This window comes from Crocodylus porosus, unplaced genomic scaffold (genome assembly GCF_001723895.1).
Source record: "Crocodylus porosus isolate Cpor-Errol unplaced genomic scaffold, CroPor_comp1, whole genome shotgun sequence".
NCBI classification, from domain to species: domain Eukaryota; kingdom Metazoa; phylum Chordata; order Crocodylia; family Crocodylidae; genus Crocodylus; species Crocodylus porosus.
In genome coordinates, this window is record NW_017728943.1 from 103881456 (window position 1) to 103906235 (window position 24780).

Sequence of the window (24780 nt, forward strand, 5' to 3'; positions counted from 1 at the left end):
CATTGTGCCCCACATCCTCCACGCAACCATTGTCTGGCTAATTGAATATTATGGAAATATGTTTGAATTTGAACTCACAGCAAGGTGGCAGCATGAGAGCAGTTGAACAATTACTATTTTACTGTGACTTATTCTGAAAAATAACTAGTTTTATACTTTATTAATATTTTAAACAGTAAGGTTTCCAAATTAGCAAAATTAATTTTTAGTAAGTGTTTCCCAGAGATAAGTACCCTGTGTTATATTTTAATATTTACCTATGGCCAAATCTAGTTGTTATAGTGGGAATACTGGGGGACAACCCAGGCAAAACTCATGATGATCTGCTATGGGTTTTGTCTTCAATTGTCTGAAAGTTTTTTGGGGCTTTTCTATTACAGGGTCTCCTTCAAAATGTTAATTTAATATTTGACACTTCATTAGAAGAGGTTCTACGTAAAAAAGGATGCCAGAAGAGCCAGACGAGTAAGAATCTTTTTTCTCACTATTATTTTTCAAGTGAATCTGTAAATAAGGAATTACCAGAGTTATATATTACCCCCGACTAAGGCATAGCTCCGACTCAGGTAACGGAAATTGTGCTTATGGCAGAGGCAGAATGTGTCTCAGAAAGCTTTGGAATTTCTCATAATCTTCTTCTGAATATTGTTTGGAAGTGACAACAAAAGTAATCACTGTATAATTTACGTGGTGCTGAAAACATGATAAAAATATCACTCACTCACATCAATCTGACCTTTTATTTTTGCTGCTAGATTAGGAATCTTGGAGTCTTTAAATTATCAGTAAGAAGGCAAAATAACTCATCTATGTATACTTTATCAGTGAACAAAGGAAAGTTTTTTAATGATCAGAACACAAAGTTGGGAATCATCTCTCTGGATTCTGAACTTGATTTATTGTGTGATATGAGCATGTCTTCAAGCCTTAAGGATGTGAAATCTTTTGGTAGTAAAGGTATTAGAGACATTTTGAAAATGGGAGGGGGTATGGACTGACTGAATCTTAGGAGAATTAAAAAGAATAACCCAATAGGTGAAAAAAATATGAAAGGTATTTCTGATAGCTTGCCACATATAATTTTGATCAGTATTTTTCCTGAAGACATCATTTGGAGTCTTGTGGATGGGGAGGCCACCATTTTGGGACCCTCAAAAGGCAAACAATTAAAGGGCATGTCAAGTCTAGTTTAGGTCTCACACTGACTGGCATGAGAGGTTTTTTTGTACCTGGCTCTACTTGCAGAAATTTTTACTGGCATGAGCTCAATCAAGAAACTTTGGGTAGTAATTCTGTAAGAGGGCAGGAAATGTGGTTTTGCAGTTACTGTATGGGTGAGGCAGCTAGATTTTGGATTTATTTCTGTTCTCTGCCACTGGAAATCACATGCATTCCACATGCTTGATCCTTGAACTTTGACTTTAAACAAATCAATTAAATCTACTGTGTTTCCATTTTGCCTTTTGTACAAAGAAAAAAATAAATGGCTGATCATGGCTCTTGCCCTCTTTGCTGGGTTATTAGGGAATTAATATACTTAAGATGCTTTGAGGTGAAAAGTTGATATAAACCAGATGTATTATACTGAACTTTAATACTAATCCCTGTTTAAAACTACTTCAAATAAAATTAGTGAGAAATCACAAAAACACTATTAGTATGTATACAACGGGAGCTGAGATGCTATGACAATGGGTGCCTTAGAAATACATTGAATGGATAGATGGGAATTTAACTTTAGCCAATATTAGCATGAAGGCATATCTTCAGCCTGTGACACATGTTGATTAAGAAGATTCTTGTGCTCAGGTTTGGCAGGAACACTACCACATAGGTCATATCCATACTTCCCACTATTTCAGTATGAAAAGAGGGAGAAGAAATGGAAGGAAATACATTGCTAATTCTTTCCACTGTGAATAGAGAATAGCTCAAAACCCATGATCTTCTTTTTTATCTCTCCTGTGTTAGTAGAAGGACATGTATAAGTAGAAGAGCAAGTGTAAGGATATGCAAAACTCTTTTAGTTGAATGGCATTGCACTTTCAGAGTAAAGCAGAACAGTGGCTTCAAGGATGACACACTTCAGGTAGCCCATTAGCAGAGTAACCTTCTTAAACAGAAGATACAGATGGAGACCTAGGGTCATCTTAGACAATCAGATCCACAAAGTAGAGCTCTCAATTCTAGTCATAATTTACTTAAGAGACTGAAAACATGTCTTTGTTTGGTTAAGGGTATACTAGTATTGAGCCAATTGGACCAACTGAAGGAAGATCTCTGGATCTTCTACATTTGTATGGGAAGAGTACCAAAAAGGAAAATATTTGACTAAAATGGATTAGATACTGACAAAAAACATGCAGCCATATTTTTTCTCTACTACCATAAAGAGAAATCATTTGGGAACCCAAGGGAAAATACTAGCAGTAAGGCATGATGAGAGATCATTTTTGATAGAACAGCTTTCAGCTTACAGTAGTTGCAGCTGTTGAAGCATTAGAGAAATGTTACATGCATCATTGCAGTGTCATGGCCCTGTCTATATAGCTACACAGCTACAGCTGAAAAACCATGGGCAATACACTGGTCACACATAACAGATCCTTCTTCTCTTAATTGATTCCTTGGCAGTTCAGGTGAGGCACCTAAGCTAACACATGCCAGGTATTACTATGAGCAGAGTGGGAGGTAAGACATTGTCAGTCAAGTGCCCAAATTCTGAGATTCACTATTGCAGTTTCTCTGAAAGAGCCATGTATTCGCTGACTTTTGGGTCATATATATAAACCCTTTCAGGGAGGGTAAGCTGCCTAGAGAGATGATATAAGAGGGAGTTAATAGGTTTGTGGATGGGAAAGCATCACTATAATGTAATCATTACAAGTGCTTTAAAATTATTTATACATCTGCACTGAATTTTGGAGAGGCATGTTAAAAAAATAATAAAAGGTCTGGCTAAACAATATCTTTATTGTGGTATAACTTACACTGCTTTTGTAAGGAGCCTTATGGACAGGAATGAAGCTATCTGGGGATAGCCACACTGGGTAAGTGTTTTTATAGCATTCTGCCACTAGGAGGCAAGGGAAGAGAAGTAGCTTGTTTGCTTAGAGCAAATGGCTAGTCTTGGGTTAGTTGCAGACAGGTGACATACACCAGTGTAATTTCTACAAATGTAGTTTTTTCTTGGGGAATTTTACACCAGATTTGAGTAGGCAGCACCAGTGTAGATCTGTACATTATCTATCTGCTCCTTTTGTATACTGGCATAAATACTGATTACATGGGTGTAAATGTGTCAATTGTCCAGGCAAATATTTTTCCATCCTACTGAGTGCCAGATCAGCAGAATGAGCTTTTTGTTTGTCAAGGGATGAGTGTTTTTGCTCTAATGACAATATTTTCATTTTCAACACTTTTTCTTTTCAAAGCATATCATTATAGCCCTTAAGAATTAGCAGGAAGCCAGCAACAGAGCACTGAGTAGTCCTGAGGTATCTTCTTTCAATGATTGCCAAGTGCTGGTAGGAAGTATGGATTTAATGCTTCTAGCATAGTTTAGGATTGCACTCCCTGTTGAGACTACAGATTTAATAATGTCCTTAAACTGTTCAGGTCAAGGCAGAATGTGTTAGCTTAAAAATATGAAATTAATGATCTGAAAAATGTTATATGGGGAATCATTGAAGCCTAGTGTTTTACATAGTAATAAAATAATAAAAGAAGGCAACTTAAATAAACAGAGTCCCACCATAGATGACTCTGACACATTGGGCTCCTACAGATGTGCGGGGAGCCTGCTCCAATGTGCTGGAAATCCAGCATGTCGGAGCAGAGCTCAGAAATTGACACTCTCTGGCAGCCATCCGTGTCACATGTGTTAGCATCCCCATGTGTCCCCACACTAAAAAAAATGGTGGTGGGGCACTTTGAAATAAAACACGTTCAATGAGCTTCGGTTCAAAGCTCTGCCACCATTTTTTCAGCGTGGGGATGCATGGGGATGCTGATACATGTGACACGCAGGTGCTTTTTTCTGTCCTAGAAACTAAGATAGCTAATTATTTAAGCTTTGGAATATGGGAATCTTTTCAATATAGACTTTGGCAAGCATCAGGTAATCAGTTAACTATAAGCCACATTGATCCAATCCAATTAACACAAGTTAAGTGAATAATAATTAACAGTTAATAGCTTAGTTTATCATTATTTTAGTTTTTAAACTTTTGTTTGTACAAGGAGGCAGTGTAGGAATCTGCTCCCAGTAACATTGCTTGTACATTGTCTAAGTCAATCCTCCAAAGTTCTAAGACCTCTCACCATGTGTGACTATCCAGATGACAAGGATGAGTGGTGTTGATACATATGTTACATTGCACCAAGAGTTGTGCTGATTTCTCTTCTGTAATATCCAATGATTACTAAAAAATACTGGCAGGTTGGTGCCAGGTGAATGCTGTCCCTATCCATTCAAGAGATAAATGAAAATGGGGTATTTCAAAGAGGCTGCAAAAGCTGCCCTAGCAGGGAAACTAAGCATTCCTTTGGCATGGGACTTGGTTGGCTCTGTGTCCCCTCCATGATGGGGGAGTTGTGTTGGTGCTAAGAGGTGTTTGGTTCTGTGTTTATTCCTAGGTACAAAGAGGCCACTAGAAGCCTGTTACCAACTGGCTGAATTTAGAAAAAGCATTTACCTATAATGCACAGTGCTGATCAGGTTCTTGCTAGTTGCAGAAGTTGGAGCCAGGGTAAAGAAGTGGCTTAAAACATCTTGGCCCCTATTTCACTTTTATCTGGGCTCAGTAGTAGATAACTTAGCTGAAAAACTGTATGGGAAATTTCTGTTATAAAATTTTGTTGAAAAATGCCAGCTCATTGAACTCACCATGTTCTGTTTAGAAGATCCCAACTTCAGTGAACTTTTATCAAACCCAAAGCATGATTCTAATATAAACCTTTTTGAATTTCCAGCTTGTTTGTCCTGGGGCTAGGGATGCTGGAAATTGTGGGTCTTTTGTCCTGGGACAGTCGATTGATCAGTCCATATCAGAGCTAGAAAGTCTGGGAACATCCTGCAGGTACTCAGTGAAATTCACATCTTTGTGAAATTCATTGCTGATATTAGCAGTGAAACTCATGAGACTACCATTTTAACTGAGCAGCTGCAGGGTCTGTGGATTTTCTTGTTCATCAGATATTTAAAAAACCTCTAAATTTACCCAAAGTTGGACATACTCTTTTTTAGCCAGACCCAATTAGCTGCTATTTTTTTTGTGTGGATATATGCCATGGAATAGAAGGAAGAGTAGTCCTTGTTCAATGACCCGACTTGATCTTCTGTGTTCATATGGTGAACATGATATTGCATGAAACATGTGAAAACTTCTATGGCTATGGAGAATCATAATACAGATATACATATACATATACATATATATATGCTTTTATGATATTATATGTTACTATATTTGCTTCATAAATTAATTATTTATACTGCCAATAGTGCTTTTAAATGATGGCTATATAAGACAAAGCTGGGCTTTTAGTTTTGAAAGGGAAAGTCTATAATTAGAACCTGCTGACATCCAACCCCCTGATTTTATTTTTCAGTATAATTTAGCATGCAGCCGTTCCAAAGCTGATGCAGTTAAACTCTACCTATAGGTGCCAATCTATCATTCCAACAGTAAGCTATAATCAGTGGAAGACCATTGTATACACAACTGTTCTTTGTTCCCTTCCTCCCTACAGTTGAAGTGAACACCATCAATGAGAGTACTGAGATCCTTCACCTCAGCCCTGCTGTCACAACTGAGTACGTTGGTGAAAAAACAGAGAAGAAGGCTGAGTTCTGTGACCGTTCCTGTGAAGAGCTGGGGACTATGTTCACTGAGCTCACTGGGTTGCGTGTTGTTGTTAACAACTTAGTTGATAACCTTCAGAAAGTGGTAGGTGGCCTCTGGACTTAAGAATCAAAAGATATACAATACATTTTTAAAAAAATGCTGTCCCCCCCTCTCGCTTTCTATGACTTGGGTTGAACATATTGATGGATAGAACATCAGGCATGTTGGGAGGTGATTATACACATACACACACATGCTGGATTCAATTGGACTCAATGCATGTACGGCCTACATTATGAAAATGCCTATTGATGACTTTGGATGCTGTACTAGGACACTTACTGATTTTGATTTCCATCGGGTAGATACAGGGACATTCCCAAAATATAAGGCCTATTAAAGTTTTCTGAGGTTTGGCAGCCAAGAGCTGAACACAAACTGCTTGTCAAATTTGGCCGTAAGTATCATGTATAGGCATATGTGTGTATATATAGTGTGTGTAGTATGTGTGTGTGTGTGTGTGTGTGTGTATATATATATATATATATAGTGTGTGTGTGTGTGTGTAGTGCATGTGTGTGTGTATGTGTATACACACACACACTAATCCCTGTTTAAACTACTTCAAATAAAATTAGTGAGAAATTACAATAATGTGTATATATAATGTCTATACTACTCACCATACCTCAGAAGTAAGTGGAAGTATCTGATTTTTACCTTTCACTATTGCAGTAAGTTAATGTGTGGGTGCTTAAAAGCTACTTCCTTCCTTCCTAGTTCTGAACTAAGTTCATACTTTCTAAACACAGCTTTCATAACTTACTGCATATCCCAAGAGTGGAATCATTTTCCCTGCTAGATGATGAAATATATATATTTTTTTAAAAAAAGCCATTGAGAGCAGATTATATTTAAAGCTTTCTAACCACACTTATATTAACTGAAAGAACTGTGGAATAGCACAATAACATTTTAGTATTCCTTTTTTCCTAATGCATAGGAATGCATAAAAGTGTACTTTGTCAATCATAACTTGAACCAGATCAAAAGTTTCTCTTTTTAAGCACCTTGGATAAAAATACACCTATCACATTGTTTGCTCATTTAATGTTTTAGTCTGAGGAGAACCAAATCATGTGGGAATTGATTGGGCCTAACAAAACTCTCAAGAACCAATCAGTCTGCTGGCAGGATGGCCGCGTGTTTGCAGATAATGAAATCTGGACGGTGGATAGCTGTACCAAATGTACTTGCCAGGTAAGACTTTTGAAGCATTTCTCCCTCTTTGCAAAATGTTAAGTATATTGAATCCAGCTTGGCTACTCAGTCCTGTAGAAGGCAGGGTAGATTTACACCTTATACACTAACCAAAGTAGGGTTATATATATATATAGAGAGAGAGAGAGAGAGAGAGAGAGCACAAGCTTTTGTGAGATGAAACTCATTTCATCAGATGCTGTGACAGGATGTTCAGAAAGTAGAGTATGAATCCAGCATCCATTCTGATCTAATAGGATCCCCCATTGTCTTAAATACATTTTGGATCGGGGTCTTACTTCTCATGAATAAAAGAGCAATGTTATATTGATAGTCCTGTTGGATGCAAAATCTTCCCTTTGATAAAAGATCCAACTTAAATACAATCTTTCTGGTCTTTTACACTGATGCCAGGTGAGAACATCTTCAATGTTTTGTATATTTTCTTAAAGATTTTTAATAAATTATAGACCTTCCATAGGGATTGGAATTTTCCAGAACATATGCTTTTGCCAGTATCTGTAAATGACTACAAGCCAATATGTTGCTTTCTTTGTATGTAGAATTCTAAAATTGTGTGCCATCAAATCACCTGCCCAGCAGTGTCTTGTGCCAATCCATCATTTATTGAAGGTGAATGCTGTCCTGTCTGCTCTCAGTGTAAGTAGAAAAGCGAATGGAAAAAGGAATCCATCAGTTGGCCTTTAAAAAAAAAACTTGCTATATGTGTAGTGTTGAAAAGAAAAAGTTAAATATAACCCAGTGCAAACAAAAATCATATTGTTTAAGCATTAGAATAATGGAATTTATCTACATTTCTCCTATTTGGACTTTCTGATTTCTCATTATGTGTTATTAGCTATCCTTTCATCTCTATACAGTAGCTAGAATAGATTGTATGTCAACCATCTTCTTATAGAAAGTGCCTAGTTTCCAGAACGAAGGTTAGTTTTCTGTGTTACAGTGCTATTATGGTTACAGAGCCAAGGAGTGTCACAAATTATTTTTCTCTGTTATTATGGGCCTGACAATACTTCACTCATATGGAACAGAATGATAAAAGGATTCTTTCAAGACAGGAATTTAAATGCATAGCTAGAATCTGGAAAGAGAATAGCTTCAGTAATGCATTCACCCTGATCTGGACAGATCTACTGTAAAAAAATTGCAACTTTTTTCAGAAGTTTAAATTTTCTGAAATAGAACGTAAATGTTATTCTATTTAGGCCTCATGATTGATCAGATCAGATAGAGTCCTTTTGCCATTGTGCTCTTCATCATGTTTTTCATTACATTATATTAAAAATAGATCCAAGCCTTAGATTCTGGATGTGGTTCCAAAGTTTGGGGGTGTCTAGAAAGAGGTGTTTGGCACACCCCAGTCCAAAGATAAAATTCTACAAGAGTGAGTCCCAGCTCTCAATGGGATATAAGATGAGGGTGCTTAGATCCAGGATTCTGATATGGGCCAGTTTCAAATTGTGTTAAACAAAATGAAGTTCTCTAACTCTTCAGGGGTAGAAATAAAAGTGAAGAATCAGAACAAGAAATGTAAAGAAAAAAGGGTGCGTTCTAAGAAAAGGACATGCAGAAGCAGAAAACTGATGATAAAAGCAACTGACTGTTAAAAACATTTTGCTTCTTCTGATCTGCAGCTGAAGATAGTGAAGAAGGCTGGTCTCCATGGTCAGATTGGACCAAATGCTCAGTGACATGTGGCTCAGGAACTCAGATGCGAGGCAGGTCATGTGATGTCACCAGGAGTTCTTGCACAGGTCCACACATCCAGACAAGAATGTGTAGCTTCAAAAAATGCGAGCATCGCAGTGAGTTATGACATTTATCTCTCTTTAGGAACTTCTCTCTGTTTCTTCATTTCTATGATGAAGCCAAAAGAATCATAGGTTGGGTTTCCTAGACAGACATTAATAGTCAGAATGGGATGTATTTTAATACTAATTTATGCTTTTGTACTCTGCTTCTTTTGGCATTGTTCCTCTGTTTCTCCCTTCTGTGATATTTCTCAGTTTATGTCAGTTCAGTGTGCATGTACACTGGCTAGTTTAGTCTTTATAGTGTAAAGGAAAAGGCAGGGAATGACTTTGGATTTACATTACAAGCTGGCCTATTACCTTTTGTTGACATTTAGAATATATATGGTGAATGTGGTACGGGGGGGTGACAATTTCTATTTTGCCGTTCATCCATGTTTATCATCACAGTGTATTAGCTTAGAAATGCTTATGACAGGAGGAGCTAAGGATCTATATAAAGTAGTTCAGTAAGATTCTTGTAGAGCATTTAATTGATCTGTTGTTTGCTGGCCATGCATGTGTCATATTCTGTCCACAGAACAAGTTTGTAAAACTCCAGGGAACTTTTGTTTCTTGACTAGTTTATGCAGACCTAAAGTCATATTGCTCATGATAATCAATAACCATCTTTGAAGACAAGTGTTTTGCTACAACTTTAAAATAATCTTATTTTTAAAGTAGCTGTTCTCTAGACAGTTACTATAGCATCCTCTTCAATCCTGCCTTGATTGTTAAGTTTGAATGAAAATGTTGGGCTTTCCAACTGGGGCTGCTGACGTCGACATTCATTGAAAAGCTTGATGGGATCTGATCCTTGATCCCAACAACTGAGTCTCCTGTCATGCCACATGTGCATGGCTGGAGGCATGATTGTGGGATTTGGGATTAGACATCAATTGCACCCTAGTGCCAGAGTAGGGGGAGAGCCTAGAATCACGATCCTGGGTTGCATCAGCAAGTAGCAAGCAGGGTGCCCAACGAGCTTCCACAGCTGGGAATGCCAGTCAGCTGACGAATGCTCTCATGATAGGAGCTCACCAGAGTCTTGAAGGGCTCTGCTGTGCTCCCAAGGTTGGGAATGCTGATTAGCTAATCAGCATACCAGCCACATGTTCAGTTTAAGATGAAACTGGAATGAGCCACAGAATTATTACATATATTTGTGTGATGATTTTGTGGCTTATTCCCTGTTTTATCACACCATTAATTGCTTGAATGTATGGCTGGGTTACTACTTATGACATGATTAATTAGTTAATCATGCCTTAAGTGTAATGTCTGCCAGGGGCCTGATAGTCATGGGAAAAAGATGGGATATCTGTTGTAAATGGGGAGAGTTCTCTTGCAGGGCTAGGTTCTATTATACCTTTAAATTAAATGAGCCTTTCCTTATGCTGAACCCTTCTTTCTGTCAGTACGTCAAGATGGTGGCTGGAGTCATTGGTCTCCTTGGTCTTCCTGTTCCGTGACCTGTGGAATAGGCAACATCACCCGCATCCGTCTCTGCAATTCTCCCATCCCACAGATGGGTGGGAAAAACTGTGAAGGAAAGGGCCGTGAAACAGAGAAATGTGAGAAAGTCCCATGTCCAAGTAAGTTTGCATTTAAGTCCAAGATGAAAGTCAAACCCAAGATGACTGCATTTTGTCTTCCAGTAACACAGGCTCTAAATTTTGATAGTCCGAGGCAAAGAATCTAACTCCTAGCCTAGAAATGGACTATAATAAACCCACTGTTTCTTTGCTCCAAGTTTTAATATCTTGGCATCAGATTCATATTACAATATTCACAAGGAATGTGGTTTTGTGAGTAAACCAGGGGATGGGAAGTAGTAATTCAGGGTCCCACTTGTGGCCTTGGCACTGGCTCACTAAATAGTCTTTTGCAAGTCAAGTTGCTTCTTCATGTCATACTTTATTCATAATTATTTTCATGCTTATTTACCTCATAGGGGTATTTTAAGAAGGGATGAGTGACAACAGTGTAGTTTGAGGTTTTGCAAACCTCTTAAGATATTATTTTGCTTTAAAAATTAAGAGTTCCTTACAAGTTTAAGGAAACTTCCTTCCTGTAATTTAAAGCCATATTTTCCATGGGTGATTCATACATAACAAAAAGATAAACATGTTTTGAGCTAAACGGTAAGTTGCATTATATATTAATGACAGAAGCATGAGTCACCAAAACCAGAATAGTGTAAGCATATGCCCATTTTATAGTATAGATACACATTTTTATTTTTTAATTAGAACTTTTCTTTTATCATTGCTTCTTCTTTTATAGTCACTTTAGATTTGTTTTTATTTTACCCATTTCCTGCTTCATACTTCTGAACTCACTATATTTCTTGGATTGAAAAATAGGCAAGATGAGTTACTCACCGCTGCCTGTGCAGCCCTTTTTACATAAGTGCCAAGTGTTATTTATTCACTAACACGGATGATGCATGCCCCTGGTGGCTGGTGGGGCACAGCAGTGCTGGTGGCGGTAAGCAGGGAGCTCCCACAGACCCTGCCAGCACTGTCAGTGGCGGGAGGGGGGAGGGTGGTGAACACCGACCGGGGGTCAGTGACCACCCACAGATGCTGCTGGCAGTATTGGTGGTGGCCAGCGGTGATCGCTGACCATCCACAGATGCCGCCGGTGGTGTGGGCAGGGATGTGGGGGTGGGACCCTCTACGTGTGCACTCCCTACCCATTGACAGTATTTACTGACAGCCAACATTGTGCTTGGTACTGTACAAATCATATGGAAAAACACAGCTTCTGCTCCAAAGAAGTCACATCCTAATTGTTTTTATACCAATATTATTCAGGAATAGGTGCTCTGAAATCAATGGACATGTACTAGCATAAAATGTAGATGGAATCAGAATAAGTCACTTATATCTGAGTCAGAGGGGCAGTGCGTTTGGGAGTCATAATAATGTTTGGATTGCCAAATGAAAATACAATCTTCAAGTGGTGCAAATGTTGCTTTGTTGTAGAAATGTCATAGAATATAGAAAAGTTATCTCCAAATTCGGATGGAAGCAGTATAAGAGCCTTATTACATGGTAATTTTGGGCAGCTCCTGGAGCTCTTAACTCCTGGATTATCTGCACATTAACACCTTGAAGTAGTTCTAAGCACTCATTATTCAGCTCAGAGTGATATTACTGGAGGCCAGGATTATCTCTGATCTGCACTACCCAGCTCCTGTTCCATGAAGGTGTGGCCACACCCCACAGATGTGCCACTCAAGTTGAAGTTCTCCAGTATTTCTGGATATCTCATACCCCCAGCCATAGAAGCCTGTCCTGGCTGACCAGGCCTCTAGTGGCAATTTACAGGTACAGCTCCTAGTCCTGCCCCTGCTCAACAGGCCTCTAGTGGCAAATCCCAGCTGTGCAGATGGGGGACAGTGTGAGAAAGTTTCTAGACTAAGGGTGTGACTGATCCAAATTCCAAGCTGGCACTAATACCAATCAACATTTGTACAGCTCACAGCATAAGGTATAACAAGGCCCTAAACAGAAGGGCTTTAAATGAAGGCAAATCAAAGTTATTTGGTAGCTAGGGAAGACAATCCTAAAATACCATTAGTTCATTAGTTGCAGTATGCTACATCTTCAACTGACAAACAAAAAATTTACAGCACCAAGCATGGGTGACTGGTGCCTCCTGAATCTGGGGGGGGGTACTAAATCACCAAACGGAGAGGGGGGGCTCCCCCAGCATCCAATTGCCAAGCCAGCGGTGAAACTGGAAGTGCGCTTCTGCTGTAACATCCGGTTTCACGGCTCGTGCTTCTAAGGGGTGCCCAGCTGATTGCAGGGGGTACACGTGCACCTGCGTGCACTCCTTGTGTGTTGCCAGCAAAGGTACTTTGGAATAGAAACAGTTGGCTCAGAATTGTCATCTGAATAATAACATTTTTGGGGACAACTTTTTCATGGAAGAAATAGCCCAGCTCTGGGGAGCATGAAGATCAGGTGCTTCAGATCCTGCAGTGCCATAGGTGCAGTTCTTTGGTAACTGTAACCTTGTTGTTCCTTTCCTTCTTCTGTGTACAGTGACAGCTGTTTATACACCATTACCTGAGAGATGAGTTGTCTTCATGGAACTTTGTTTGCAGTATGTTGCTCCGGTTGATTTTCTCCTTTTCTACATCTTCTAGTAAATGGTCAGTGGGGTCCATGGTCTCCATGGTCTGCTTGCACAGTTAGCTGTGGAGGAGGGATCCATGAGAGGTCTCGGCTTTGCAACAGCCCAGAGCCCCAGTATGGAGGAAAACCATGTGTGGGAGATGTCAAGGAACATGATATATGTAATAAGAAAGATTGCCCAATTGGTACGTATGCTTGAATGGTCAGCTATCAGTTTCCTGGCCTTCAGTTTTTGTTGTTGTTATCATGTATGCCTCTATGATATGGATAGCAGCACTAAGGGTTATGATAGGGTCTACATGTATGAAATCCATTAATTCAGGCCTTGTTTCAGGAAATCATTTAAATATATGCTAACCTGTCATTCACTTAAGAGGTATTTTATGTATATTTTTAAGGATAAGGGCTTTGCTAAATAAGGAAACTGTTCAGATAGCACCTCTAAGTGCTATTAATGTAAGTGTTTATAATGGCCATAGAATCAAAAAGGAAATGTTTCCATAGCTACCTGAAAATTCAAACACTTTTAACTGTGTGCATTCCATCATCTTTATAGGTAATTCAATAAATGAAAGAGATCTTTCTTAAATAATGTTGATTGTTCCTCCTACACTCCTACTCTTATTTATATTTTAACATATTTTGACAGATGGGTGTTTATCAAATCCTTGCTTTCCTGGAGCAGAGTGTAACAGTTACCCTGATGGGTCTTGGTCATGTGGGGCTTGTCCTTCTGGATACCTTGGTAATGGAACAGTCTGTGAGGATCTTGATGAGGTATACATATACACGTCATTTTTTTCAGTCAATATGAAATTTTTCCTTGACGTTATTAAAAATCCATGTTTGGCAATTATAGTGTCAGCTGATTTGCTTGTTCATTTTATTTCTTTATTTCCTTGTAGTGCATAGCTGTGCCAGATGTGTGCTTTAAGGTCAATCAGGCCCATCGCTGTGTGAATACAAATCCAGGTTTTCATTGCCTGCCATGCCCTCCACGCTACAAGGGAACTCAACCTTTTGGAGTGGGTCTGGAGGTTGCCAAGACAGAAAAACAGGTAAATGATATTAAAGAGAAGGCATTGTTTAGGCAAATTATGAAAAAGGAAATCTTTCTAAATCATTCTCAGTAAAAAAATGTTTGTGAATTAGTATTCCATAAAGTTTGGTGCCAAAAAAATATAGCCCCAACTAGCTACATGCTGATGTAAATTTTTTGGGCCCAGGCTTTAGTCCTGATTCTTCATTGCTTTCACTTTTTGTTGTCATTTATACATGTGTAAAATGTTACTGCTTGGGAATGATAGCATTTTGCTCCCACATTTTATATGCCTTTTTCATAGATGTAAATGAGAATTGGAGGGAAAAGCAGTGGAAAATCAGGATACCATATTTACTCATATATAAAATGAGACTTTTCCCCTCAATCAGCATGGGAAAAAAGCCCCTTGTCTTATCTTCACATACCAGCACTCTGCCATACCTGCCCTCATTAAATACATTGGCTATAATTAAACTAATGCTAGAAGCAGCATGTGCTCTGTCATGGAAACCAAGTATGAAGATGACAGAATACAGTTAATGATGAGCATGCTCAAAAACACATGTTGGGCAAACACCCTGATGGGAATCTTCTTTAATTTTTTAATTGTTTTGGCCCTTAAAAATCAGGCAGTTATTCCCCCAGGAGGGAATGACCACCAGGCCTGGAGGTACAATACTGGGCCAGCACTCAGAGAGGCTGGAGCAAGCTTCAACACCCTCCCATGGTGCCAAAAATGCTCATGGGAACCTTTCGTTTGGGCCTTTAAAAAAAACCAAACAGCGGGTGTTTGTTCCACAGGGAACTGGATTGGGCCTGGAGGTGCTGCAATACCAGGCTCTACAGGAAGTCAGTGTATGCATTTTTTCTGTTCCATAATAACTTTATGAGAACTTACAGCACCCACATAAATGTGGCTATTCTTCAAAATATGTTGAAGTGATACTTTTAATTATTTAATTATTAATGGAACTTGAGGCATTTTTATTATGTGTTATTTGGAATGATGGATTAAAAGAAATAAATGGCTCACTGTGTTTAGTAAAATGGTATATATATTTTAGGGTCTTTAGCTATTAGTTAAAACAAAATTTAAACAAATGCGTCTGATTTTCAAAAGTTCTGGCCACTGAGAAGCAGCTACTACTGGCATGAAGTCTGATCAAGTATGATGTATTTGAACAGGTGTGTGAACCTGAAAATCCATGCAAAGACAAAACACACCAATGCCACAAATCTGCAGAGTGCATCTACCTGGGCCATTTCAGTGACCCTATGTACAAATGTGAATGTAGAACAGGATATGCTGGTGATGGGCGAATCTGCGGTGAAGATTCTGATTTGGATGGTTGGCCCAATAAAAACCTGGTCTGTGCTGCTAATGCTACCTACCATTGCATGAAGGTAAGTAAGAAGGGTCAATCAAAACATGGTGTCCTAACCACATTTCTTTTTTCATTAATAAAAACCAAAGGCTATCTCTTTTCAACCATCTGTCAGGTGATAGTTTTTATGCAGCTTTCATATATAAAGATATCTTCCCTTTCTGTGAGATAGTATAGAATGTGCATGTATGAAAGGCCAGATTCAAAAAATTATTCTGGCACCTAATAGTTAGATCCCTAGAATCTAGACCTTGTGCGAATTGTCTTATGGTTCCAGTATTGTAGGGAGAGTTAAGTGTCTCAGAATGACATACAGTGCAACCAGCTTGCTGAGAACAGAACCATGTAAAGGCAGCTTATTAGCATGCATGTGCATAGCCAGCAGGGAAACACTGACGATAGAGGTGAATCCAGAGTAGTCTCTCCTGGGTTCCTAGGGAAGCAAAATCCAGTTACCTGGGATCGATAGTCCTGAATGAACTCCAGATTTTTTTCAACGAATTGAGCAGAGTCCACTCTTTTTCAAAGGAGGTAGAGGTGGGGTTGCCCACCTTTCATATAACAGCCTAGATGCTTGGGCACTCACCCAGGAGTGGGGGACCCAGGTTTAATGCCTTCCCCAGCCTGAGGAGATTCAAACTCGCATCTTTTATCTCCCTAATTAGTGCTGTAACTGCCCAGCAATTATATAGGCAAGAAGTTGGCATCCCTTTGCAAATTTGGGCTGCAGCTTGCAATCCAGCCAGTGCTGCAGATGGCCATTCCCCTCCTACTGCTCCAACAAAAGTGAGCAGAAGCTGCAGCAAGGAAAAGCAGCTTTCTACATGGGCTGTAGCCTCTAGCTGGAGTGGCCAGAGGCAATTGGCATACTATTAGAAAACCATGGATCAGATCAAACAACTGGGGCATTGGTGTGCCCTTAGTAAAATGCAGACCAGATGGGACCTTTGTAGGTTAGCTTTAATCCCTTTGCAGACAGGATCCAGCCCACAGTCCTAAATTACCAACTTCAGATATAGGCCATTCCAGACGGGGAAGGACAGTACTCTCCATGCCTCCTTTGGAAGCTATTCCACTTTACAAAAAATAAGTTAAAATGCATTGGCTAAGAGAGAGTGCAAGAGTGAGCTAGTCTGAGCACAATAGAGTATGTGACTGTAGCCTACTGCTTATTCACCTTAGCATGGGAAGACCTGATTTCTAATTCCCACTCCTAGGATAGTTTCTGTATTTTAACCTGTGGCCACTTAATGTAACCTTGGCACCTTAGCAGGAATTTTCAGGATTTAAATTCTGGATTTAGGCCCATAAATTAAGGCCAGTTTTTTGGATTTGGCTGATATACTTGAATGGAATCATATATCTCATTATACAGGGCATATCTCAGTATCATAGGCTAACCTATTGCTCTGCTCTATGATTCATAAGAGAAAAAGAGAGATCTCTCCTGGATCACTTTTCCTGGATCACACAAGTTCAATCTTCTCTTTACAATCGTCTGTTTTGGGAATAGAACTGGAAGAATTTTTTCAGCTGGATATTTGTTTGCCAAAAAATACTATGAAGTTCATTCAGATTCTTCATGAATTCATGTTGTGTCATCACGGTTGGAAAAAAAAAAAGCCTGAAAACAATTTTAAAAATTGGAAACATTTTTGTTGCTAATTTTTTTAAATTAAACATTTCAGTTCTTTTGTTACAAAACAGTGCTTCATTTTTAAATTAGCCTACAGGAGGAAATTAACAATAAAAGTAAAATATACCATAAAGGAGCCATTATTTTTTTTGTTTAATTTTTGCTGTTTTTTTGGTTCAACATGAAACATTTAAAAAAATGGCTAGGAACTAAAATTTAAAGAAAATTTACACAACTCTATCTGGTTCTCTTGTGGAGTCCAGTTAAGTCAATGCAGTTATACTTGAAACAAACTTAAGTCAGTGCCTTTACTCTTAGAAAGGGAGTATTAGGGCATGTGTAGATGGAACGGGGGCCCTAAATTGAAGCGATGGGTTTTAAAAAAACACTGCTTCAATTTAGGGCGAAGTAAACCCCTGTGTTGCATACACCCGTGTTTTACCTGCCTCTCCAGTGGTGGGGAGGGGAAGGTGAGCTGCTGGCGGGCAGAGTGGTCCTTCGGCTGCGGGGGTGGAGGGGGCTGGTGTTTCCCTCCGCGGCAGTGGTAGGTCCCCCCCAAGGAGGCACCCACCCGCAGGCACCTGGCTTGAGCGCAGCTGCAGAGGGGAGAACCAGGTCCCCACGCAGCTTATGCAGGCAGGCAGGTTCCAGGAGGGAAAAAAAAAAGATCAGGCTCACTGTTTTTTGTTTTTTTTTCACCTTTGGTGGAGCCTGCCTTCCCAGGGTGCTGCCAGGCTGCCTGAATGGGCTGCCTGCACAGTCCCTGAGTCGCATGGAGCGTGGTCCTTTGCTCTGCGGCTATGGGGCAGCAAACTAAAACTCCTTAGAGATGTTTTAGTTTGTTGTGCCCCAAAGTCATTTAAGGTGCATGACACCACTGAACGTGCTACAGCAACTGGAATTAATCACAATATACCACCTACGCATGCAAACACCAACATCATTAAATGGTGCAAAAGCATTTAACCCGTTTTAAAGCATTGTCCACACATGCCCTTCATTTCATCTCCACACGCCCTTAAATATTACTTAAGCACAAGTCTGAAACGCTGTACTTTCTCACCCTGGCCGATGTCTACTCAGTATGGATCTCACCATTTCAGCATTTGCAGTTCATACATTCTTTTTGGTTCCTGTCATCAGAATATGCAACATGTTAACTCAAGATGTATACAAAGGATCTGTGTTCATTAAGAACATAACATATTGAACCCATTTAGAGAAAGCTGTTTCCAAAGTCTCAGTCATGTGCATCTATGCTCTATAAGCATATAACTACGATGATATGTGTCTATGCAGATATAATCGAGACTAATGCTTTATTTATAATATTTTGAAAGACAGATGTTCTCAAGTACTTACACTCATTAGAAACCATCTTGTAGTTTAATACTTTATCCAAAAAGAAAAAGCAAAGGCATACTTTCTCTTATAATGGTCAAAAATGTATCTTACAACTAAAAAAATAACATAAATAATTTTAATATAAATTTGCTTTCAATTTTTGGATTAATTCTCAAGATTACATGTATAAACATGTTTTCTTTTCAGAATTTCTGTATCTCAAACTGTCATATTATCCTAAATATGGTATAGCTGCTGCTTATGTTCAGTCATGTGTCCAGGAGCCATGAAGATATTGTAAATGTCTTTTGTCTTTGATAATCACCCAGAAATTTCTAGTGCTTCTTTGAAAGCTCAGAAGTATAGGCTTTCTCTTATGATTTCAGCATTTGCCCAAATGACACAGGACACAAATATGAGCATTATAGGGACCATATTTGTACAGTATTTTTCCAAGTTCAGTTTTGATCCTAGGCTAAGGGAGATTGTAAAAAAAGTAAAAACATCATTAAGAACAATTTATAACTTTTGATGTTTTCACCAAAGAAATGAGCAGAGTTTTGAGTGGATGTTTGTATTTCCCCTTATCCTCAACTGGAGGCAGAATTCTGATACAATTCCTCAACAAAACACAATACTTAGACAATAGGTGTTATGCTGGCCCATTATATTACTTTTCTGTATTTACAATTTAAGAATTTAATCTGAAAAACTATTTATTTGGAATAACCTCGCTTTACTTGGTTCTGATAAAAATAGTACAAATAATACATTTGTCATCTATTTTCAAAAGTCCTAGGAGTTTAACAAAATGCCACATATTTTTCATACCATGGTCCCATGTGTATGACTATGTTATATTAACTGTGTTATCGATTGTGGAGATCATCCTTCTAGGCTGCATCTTCATTTTTCTGCCAAGGGCAGTCAAAGCTGGTTACTTAGTAATCTTTAAAGTTATTTCATGAGCTGTCCAGAAAAAACTGGCACTACATGTGTGTTTCCTGTTAGATGTTCTTTATTAAAATACACTCAAAACATCCTCATAAAAAGAGAAGATTAGGGAAATGGAATGATTTTACACTTGCATTCAATGTATTTTACAGCATGAAAGCTGTGGATGAACTAGTATCTTTGGCAACAACAAAATCCCCTTCCCCCTTCCCCACCAAACAAGAATGCTGCTTTAAAAAAGTACTTATTAGGGCTGTGCGAAATTTCAATGGGTGTTTCGTTTTGAAGCTGTTTCTACATGTTTCGAGCTTGAAACAGCAGAATTGAAATGAAACGAAAGGCTTCAAAACAGCTTTGAAATTAAACGAGGGCACTTGAAATGTTTCAAAAGTTTCGAAACGTTTCAAAATGTTTTGAGTTTTGAAGCCGGGCTTGCTTGCAGTTAAACAGAAACTAAGGAGAGGGAGGGGTAGGATTACTCTCATATTGACATGTAGCTGGCCAGTGACTATCATCCTTTCCTGAGGTCCCTTCCAATCCCAGTGCTCTGGGGGAAGGATGGAAAAGCTGCATAAAAAGTTATACAAGTTTTGTTTGTCAGCAACTTGTATAACTTACCAGAAACTCCTGCACCTATCTCCTTGAAACTTGGCAGGCATCATGGCCTCAGCAGGGGCTACCATGCCTGCTGTTTTCACCCCACTCTGCCTTAAACACACACACACACACACACACACACACACACAGAGTCACATGTCACAAGTATTGCTTGTCAGCAATTTGAGGTACAATTTCCCAGAAACCCCTGGATCTATCTTCGTGCAACTTGGCAGGCTTTGTGGTCTCAGCAGGGGCTACCATTTCTGCTGTTTTCATCCCCTTGTGCCTTCACACTTACAAATGACATGAGTTTTGTTCTGAACAGTTTGAGGTGCAGTTTACCAGAAACCCCTGAACCCATCTCCTTGAAACTTGGCAGGTGTTATGGCCTCAGCAGGGGTTACCATCCCTGTTTTCATTCAAATCAGGAAATAAATGACAAAGTTATGGGTATTTTTGTGATTTTCCCCCATTATAGCCTATGGGCGAAATGTCAAAATGCGTCGAAACAGCAAAATAGTTTTGACAAAATGAAACAGAACAGTGCTTCGAAGCAGCAAAATGAAACACTGTCCCTTTGAAACGGCAAAACGGAAGTCAAAATGGAACGGTGCTGTTTCGCACAGCTCTAGCTTATGATTGATTTTTACCAGCTATGTCTTTAATACCCTCTAGTGGGCTTTATCTTCTTCTAACCACTGTCAGTTATAACATGTGACATAACGTAACCTGTGGAACCTCTGACCTGAAGTAAAACTAATAAATTGGTTTTTATGGACAGGATAACTGCCCCCTTCTGCCTAACTCTGGACAGGAAGACTTTGATAAGGATGGCAAAGGAGATGCCTGTGATGAAGATGATGACAATGATGGCGTAGAGGACGACAAAGTAAGATTTGTTATTTAATGGCTGTTTGTTTATGTTTAATGAATGTGCCTTCCACTGTGTTATTGACACTCACTTGTCTGAAACAAAGAAGGATTTTAAGAATTAGATCCTCAGCTTCATCACAGCTGTTTTGCCTTGTCCCAGTGTCTCTAAATTACACTGAGGAAGGCAGCTTGGAGCAGAGCAGACCAGGACTGAGGGAATTGCATGATGACTGCAGGACACTTTGCTCTTTCAACTTGTCCTGCTGTGGCATCATCTCAGGATCCGTTTGCATCTCGGGGTCTATTAGCTGAATTTTTGGTTTTATTCAAAAATGACATTTGATTACACGTTTTGTACTGGGTTTACTGCCAGTTCTTTCAAAACAAGGACCTCATATTTTACTTTGGGAGAACATGAAGTACTATATAAAGTATAACTGATTAATACTACTAATTATAAAATGGTCAATGACCAAGGAGAAACAGCAGAAGGGACATATGCCTGTGTTCTGTTGTATGCCTTCATGTTTTTATCTGACCCTTAATTTCCTCTTGGAGACTTGTAAAAAATTGACCAAGCTTTTGAATAATCAAAATATTTTGCGTGTGTATTTACAAAAATGTCACTTCAATTGTCTGTGTAGGCAAGACAGAAATGAGTACTTTTCTCTCATGAACTCATGGGGGAATTAATTAATGCTTTCATAGAAGCACAGAAAAGTAGGACTGGAAGGAATCTTCAGAGGTCATCTAGTCCAACCTCATGCTAAGAGGCATGATCATCCCTATGTAAACCATCCTATAGAAATATGTTTTATATCAAGTGGCAGAATTTAATGGTATAAAACAAATATTTTGTCTTTTCTTTAGCTTTTTCTTTCATATACAAAATATAATACTAAGGAGGAGGATGTTTTATCCTAAGGAAGGATGCTTATTTTTTGGAGACAACACTACTGCAAGCTATTCTTCAGTAATCTGTTGTGAGGATCTGTGAGGCCTGTTTTCTCCATATATGCAAACTGGGCCTGCTTTCCATTTCCTTGCTTATTCGTTTGCTCTTTACATGTGTGCAAAACAAGTGTAACCGAGAGCTGTGTTGAGCATGGAAATTTCATTTTGCGGGGGGGGGGGTTGTTGAGATTTTGAAGTTTGAATTTGTTTTAGGTTAGAACAAGAACCCCACATGCTGAAGTTCTCTATAAAAGAAAATTCTCAAAAAGAAAAGAAGTCATTTCAGGGTGTTTGAAATATTTCTGTTTTGACAAATCAAAACATTGTTTCATTTTTTTAAAAACTTGCTATGTATTATATTATACAATATACAATCAAAGGATTTGAAATGAAGATTCGTTTCTAAACACAAACAAAACAAGATTATTTCATTCTGAAACATGGACATTTTCCTCCAACTTTCTTCTGGAAAAAAACATTTGGGAAAAATTTCATGGAACATTTTGATTTTGAGGGGCTTGCCTCTTTTAATGCAGTATGGTTCTGTTTAAATTTTCTTTAAGCAGCTTTAGTGTAACATGCCTACTATTCTGCTTTAGTAACACTTTGTACCCACTATTTCCAGGTACAAATAATTATGCGAGGTGCATGGTTAATTAGTTCTAAGTTTATCTGTTGACAGGAATAGTTGTGGATCAGGAATAGATTTTCTTATCATTTTCTGTTTAACTTTCATTTCCATGTAGCTTGACTGTGGAAGGCAAAAGTACAATTTGAAAGGGTGAAGCCTCAAATCAAGTAATAATTTATATTAAACTTTTGCTTCTGCTCCTTAGGACAACTGTCCTCTTCTGTTCAACCCACGTCAATTTGATTATGACAAGGATGAAGTTGGTGACCGCTGTGATAACTGTCCTTATGTGCATAATCCTGCCCAGATTGATACAGATAATAACGGCGAGGGTGATGCTTGTGCTGTGGATATTGATGGAGATGGTATGTTCTTACTCTCTAATGCATAGAAGCAACTGTTTCAGAACTAGGTGTTTTCCAGAACTAAATGTCTTGCTACCAATAGGATGTAGCAGCTGCTTTTATATGTGATAAAAAGCAGCTGTACCTGATATTTTCCATTCAGAGATGAAAAAGAAACGGAAGAAGATTCATCAATACACATCCTTTGCTGTAATCAAAGGAAACTAGACATATGACATACTCACATGAATGTAATATATTATCTCAGCTAAATATTATAGATATATCACTTTTATCCAGCCAATCTCAGTGCCTTTACCAACATGCTCTTTGAAGAGGAGAAGAAATTCTTTAAAACCCCATATACTCTATAATTTCTTTTGTGGGTCCTACAGATGAAAGAATAACAAGAATACTAGGAGAATATTGAGGGTATGTGCAGATGTTACACTGTGATCAACATAACTAGGGTTAGGTTGATGTAAGTGCCGATCTTTACAGATGTTTGGAGAGGTTAGGTTGGGCAAAAAATAGCCTGATTTAATGAAAATCTGTACATGTTCTCAGTGCAGCCCTGGGGCTGGGAAAGCCCAGCCACTTACCCCAGCCTTGGGGCTGAACTCTTTCTACCCCTCCAACCTTGACTGGGCTGTTTTTAGCTCCATGATCCTCTGCCCATAGATTGACAACACCCACTGTGAAGCCACCAACCCTGCCTTTCCCCCCACCCCAACAGAACCGATAGGCCCGTTTGATCTTGTCCGCCCCTGCCCGCACCCCAGCTTACTTAAATTGGGTTCCTGGCATGGCTGCCAGCACTGGCAAACATGGGCACAAGCCAGACCCAATCTACAATCACACATCTTAAAATAAGATGATTTACAGTTATGTGACTTGAATTGCATGAATATGGATTGGGTACTGTGAACATATGCACATAACCTACGAGGATGTTAATTGGATTTCAGCAAAACAGAAGTTGCTCCACAAAGTCAGCCAATGATCGAATCAGCCTAAACCCATGGATTTTGAAGTTTTGAAACATATTAAAAAGTTATATTTATTTTACATGTTTCTGAGTGCCTGTTTTGGCCAGAAATGCAAATGAAAGCATAGATATCATTTAGAAAGCCTGTTCTTACAGCATTTCCTGCTTGGTTGAAACGAAGACATATCACAAGTTGTAGAAGGAAGTCTGTTTTTATATTTTCTTTCAGTAACATTTCAGACTTTTGGTTACAAATCTTAATTGAAGGAGGCAACTTTTCATTTACTTCCAGGTAACAGCATGCACATGGCAGCTAGAGTGGAGTGGCTGACATGCTATTAAGTTCACAGCCTGGTTTACCTGCTGGAATTATTCTTCTGCCCAGACTGTTTGTATGTGAACTGACCATGCTGGATTTTTTATGTTCTTCATTTACACTGATTTGTTTTTTAATCTTCACAGACATTTTTAATGAACGAGATAATTGTCCATATGTCTACAACACAGACCAGCGGGATACAGATGGTGATGGAGTTGGAGATCATTGTGATAACTGTCCATTGATGCACAATCCTGATCAGGTGAATACTAAGTGCAGCTGCTTAATATGAGGAGGGATGTATGGCGAGGCTTGCAGTTAACATGAAGTCTGAAAGCCATCATCTAACTGCTTGTAAACATGCTGACATTAGAATAAAAGAGGCTGAGAGACAAAAAATATTTTAGGAAAGAAAGTAAACGACCATAATTATTTATATTACAATAATGCAGACAGACCTCAACTATTAGTGACACCTCATGATGGTAGGCATTGCACAAAAAATAGTAAAAGAAAATCCTTGCCTCAGTGTCCAGTCTAAAGAAGAGGAGGGGAGACGGTAACAGAGAGGTGCATTAACTTCTCCAAGGAATCATAGTAAGCTAACAAGAGATGTAGGAGTGGAGCCCAAGGCTTCTT

At 38.9% G+C, this 24780-nt stretch overlaps 1 protein-coding gene across 2 annotated transcripts in view; it reads left to right on the forward strand.

Annotated features, from left to right (window-relative positions):
- Window positions 1-24780, forward strand: part of THBS2 (thrombospondin 2) — a 43137-nt gene that overhangs the window by 4823 nt on the left and 13534 nt on the right. For both annotated transcript variants that reach the window (XM_019549920.1, XM_019549921.1), the window contains exons 4-16: window positions 381-465; window positions 5755-5951; window positions 6969-7109; window positions 7673-7769; window positions 8765-8935; window positions 10339-10515; window positions 13083-13256; window positions 13721-13848; window positions 13977-14129; window positions 15299-15517; window positions 20814-20921; window positions 22696-22855; window positions 24285-24403. In XM_019549920.1, coding sequence (XP_019405465.1) covers window positions 381-465; window positions 5755-5951; window positions 6969-7109; window positions 7673-7769; window positions 8765-8935; window positions 10339-10515; window positions 13083-13256; window positions 13721-13848; window positions 13977-14129; window positions 15299-15517; window positions 20814-20921; window positions 22696-22855; window positions 24285-24403 — 1929 coding nt within the window. The remainder of the gene's footprint in view (window positions 1-380; window positions 466-5754; window positions 5952-6968; window positions 7110-7672; window positions 7770-8764; window positions 8936-10338; window positions 10516-13082; window positions 13257-13720; window positions 13849-13976; window positions 14130-15298; window positions 15518-20813; window positions 20922-22695; window positions 22856-24284; window positions 24404-24780) is intronic.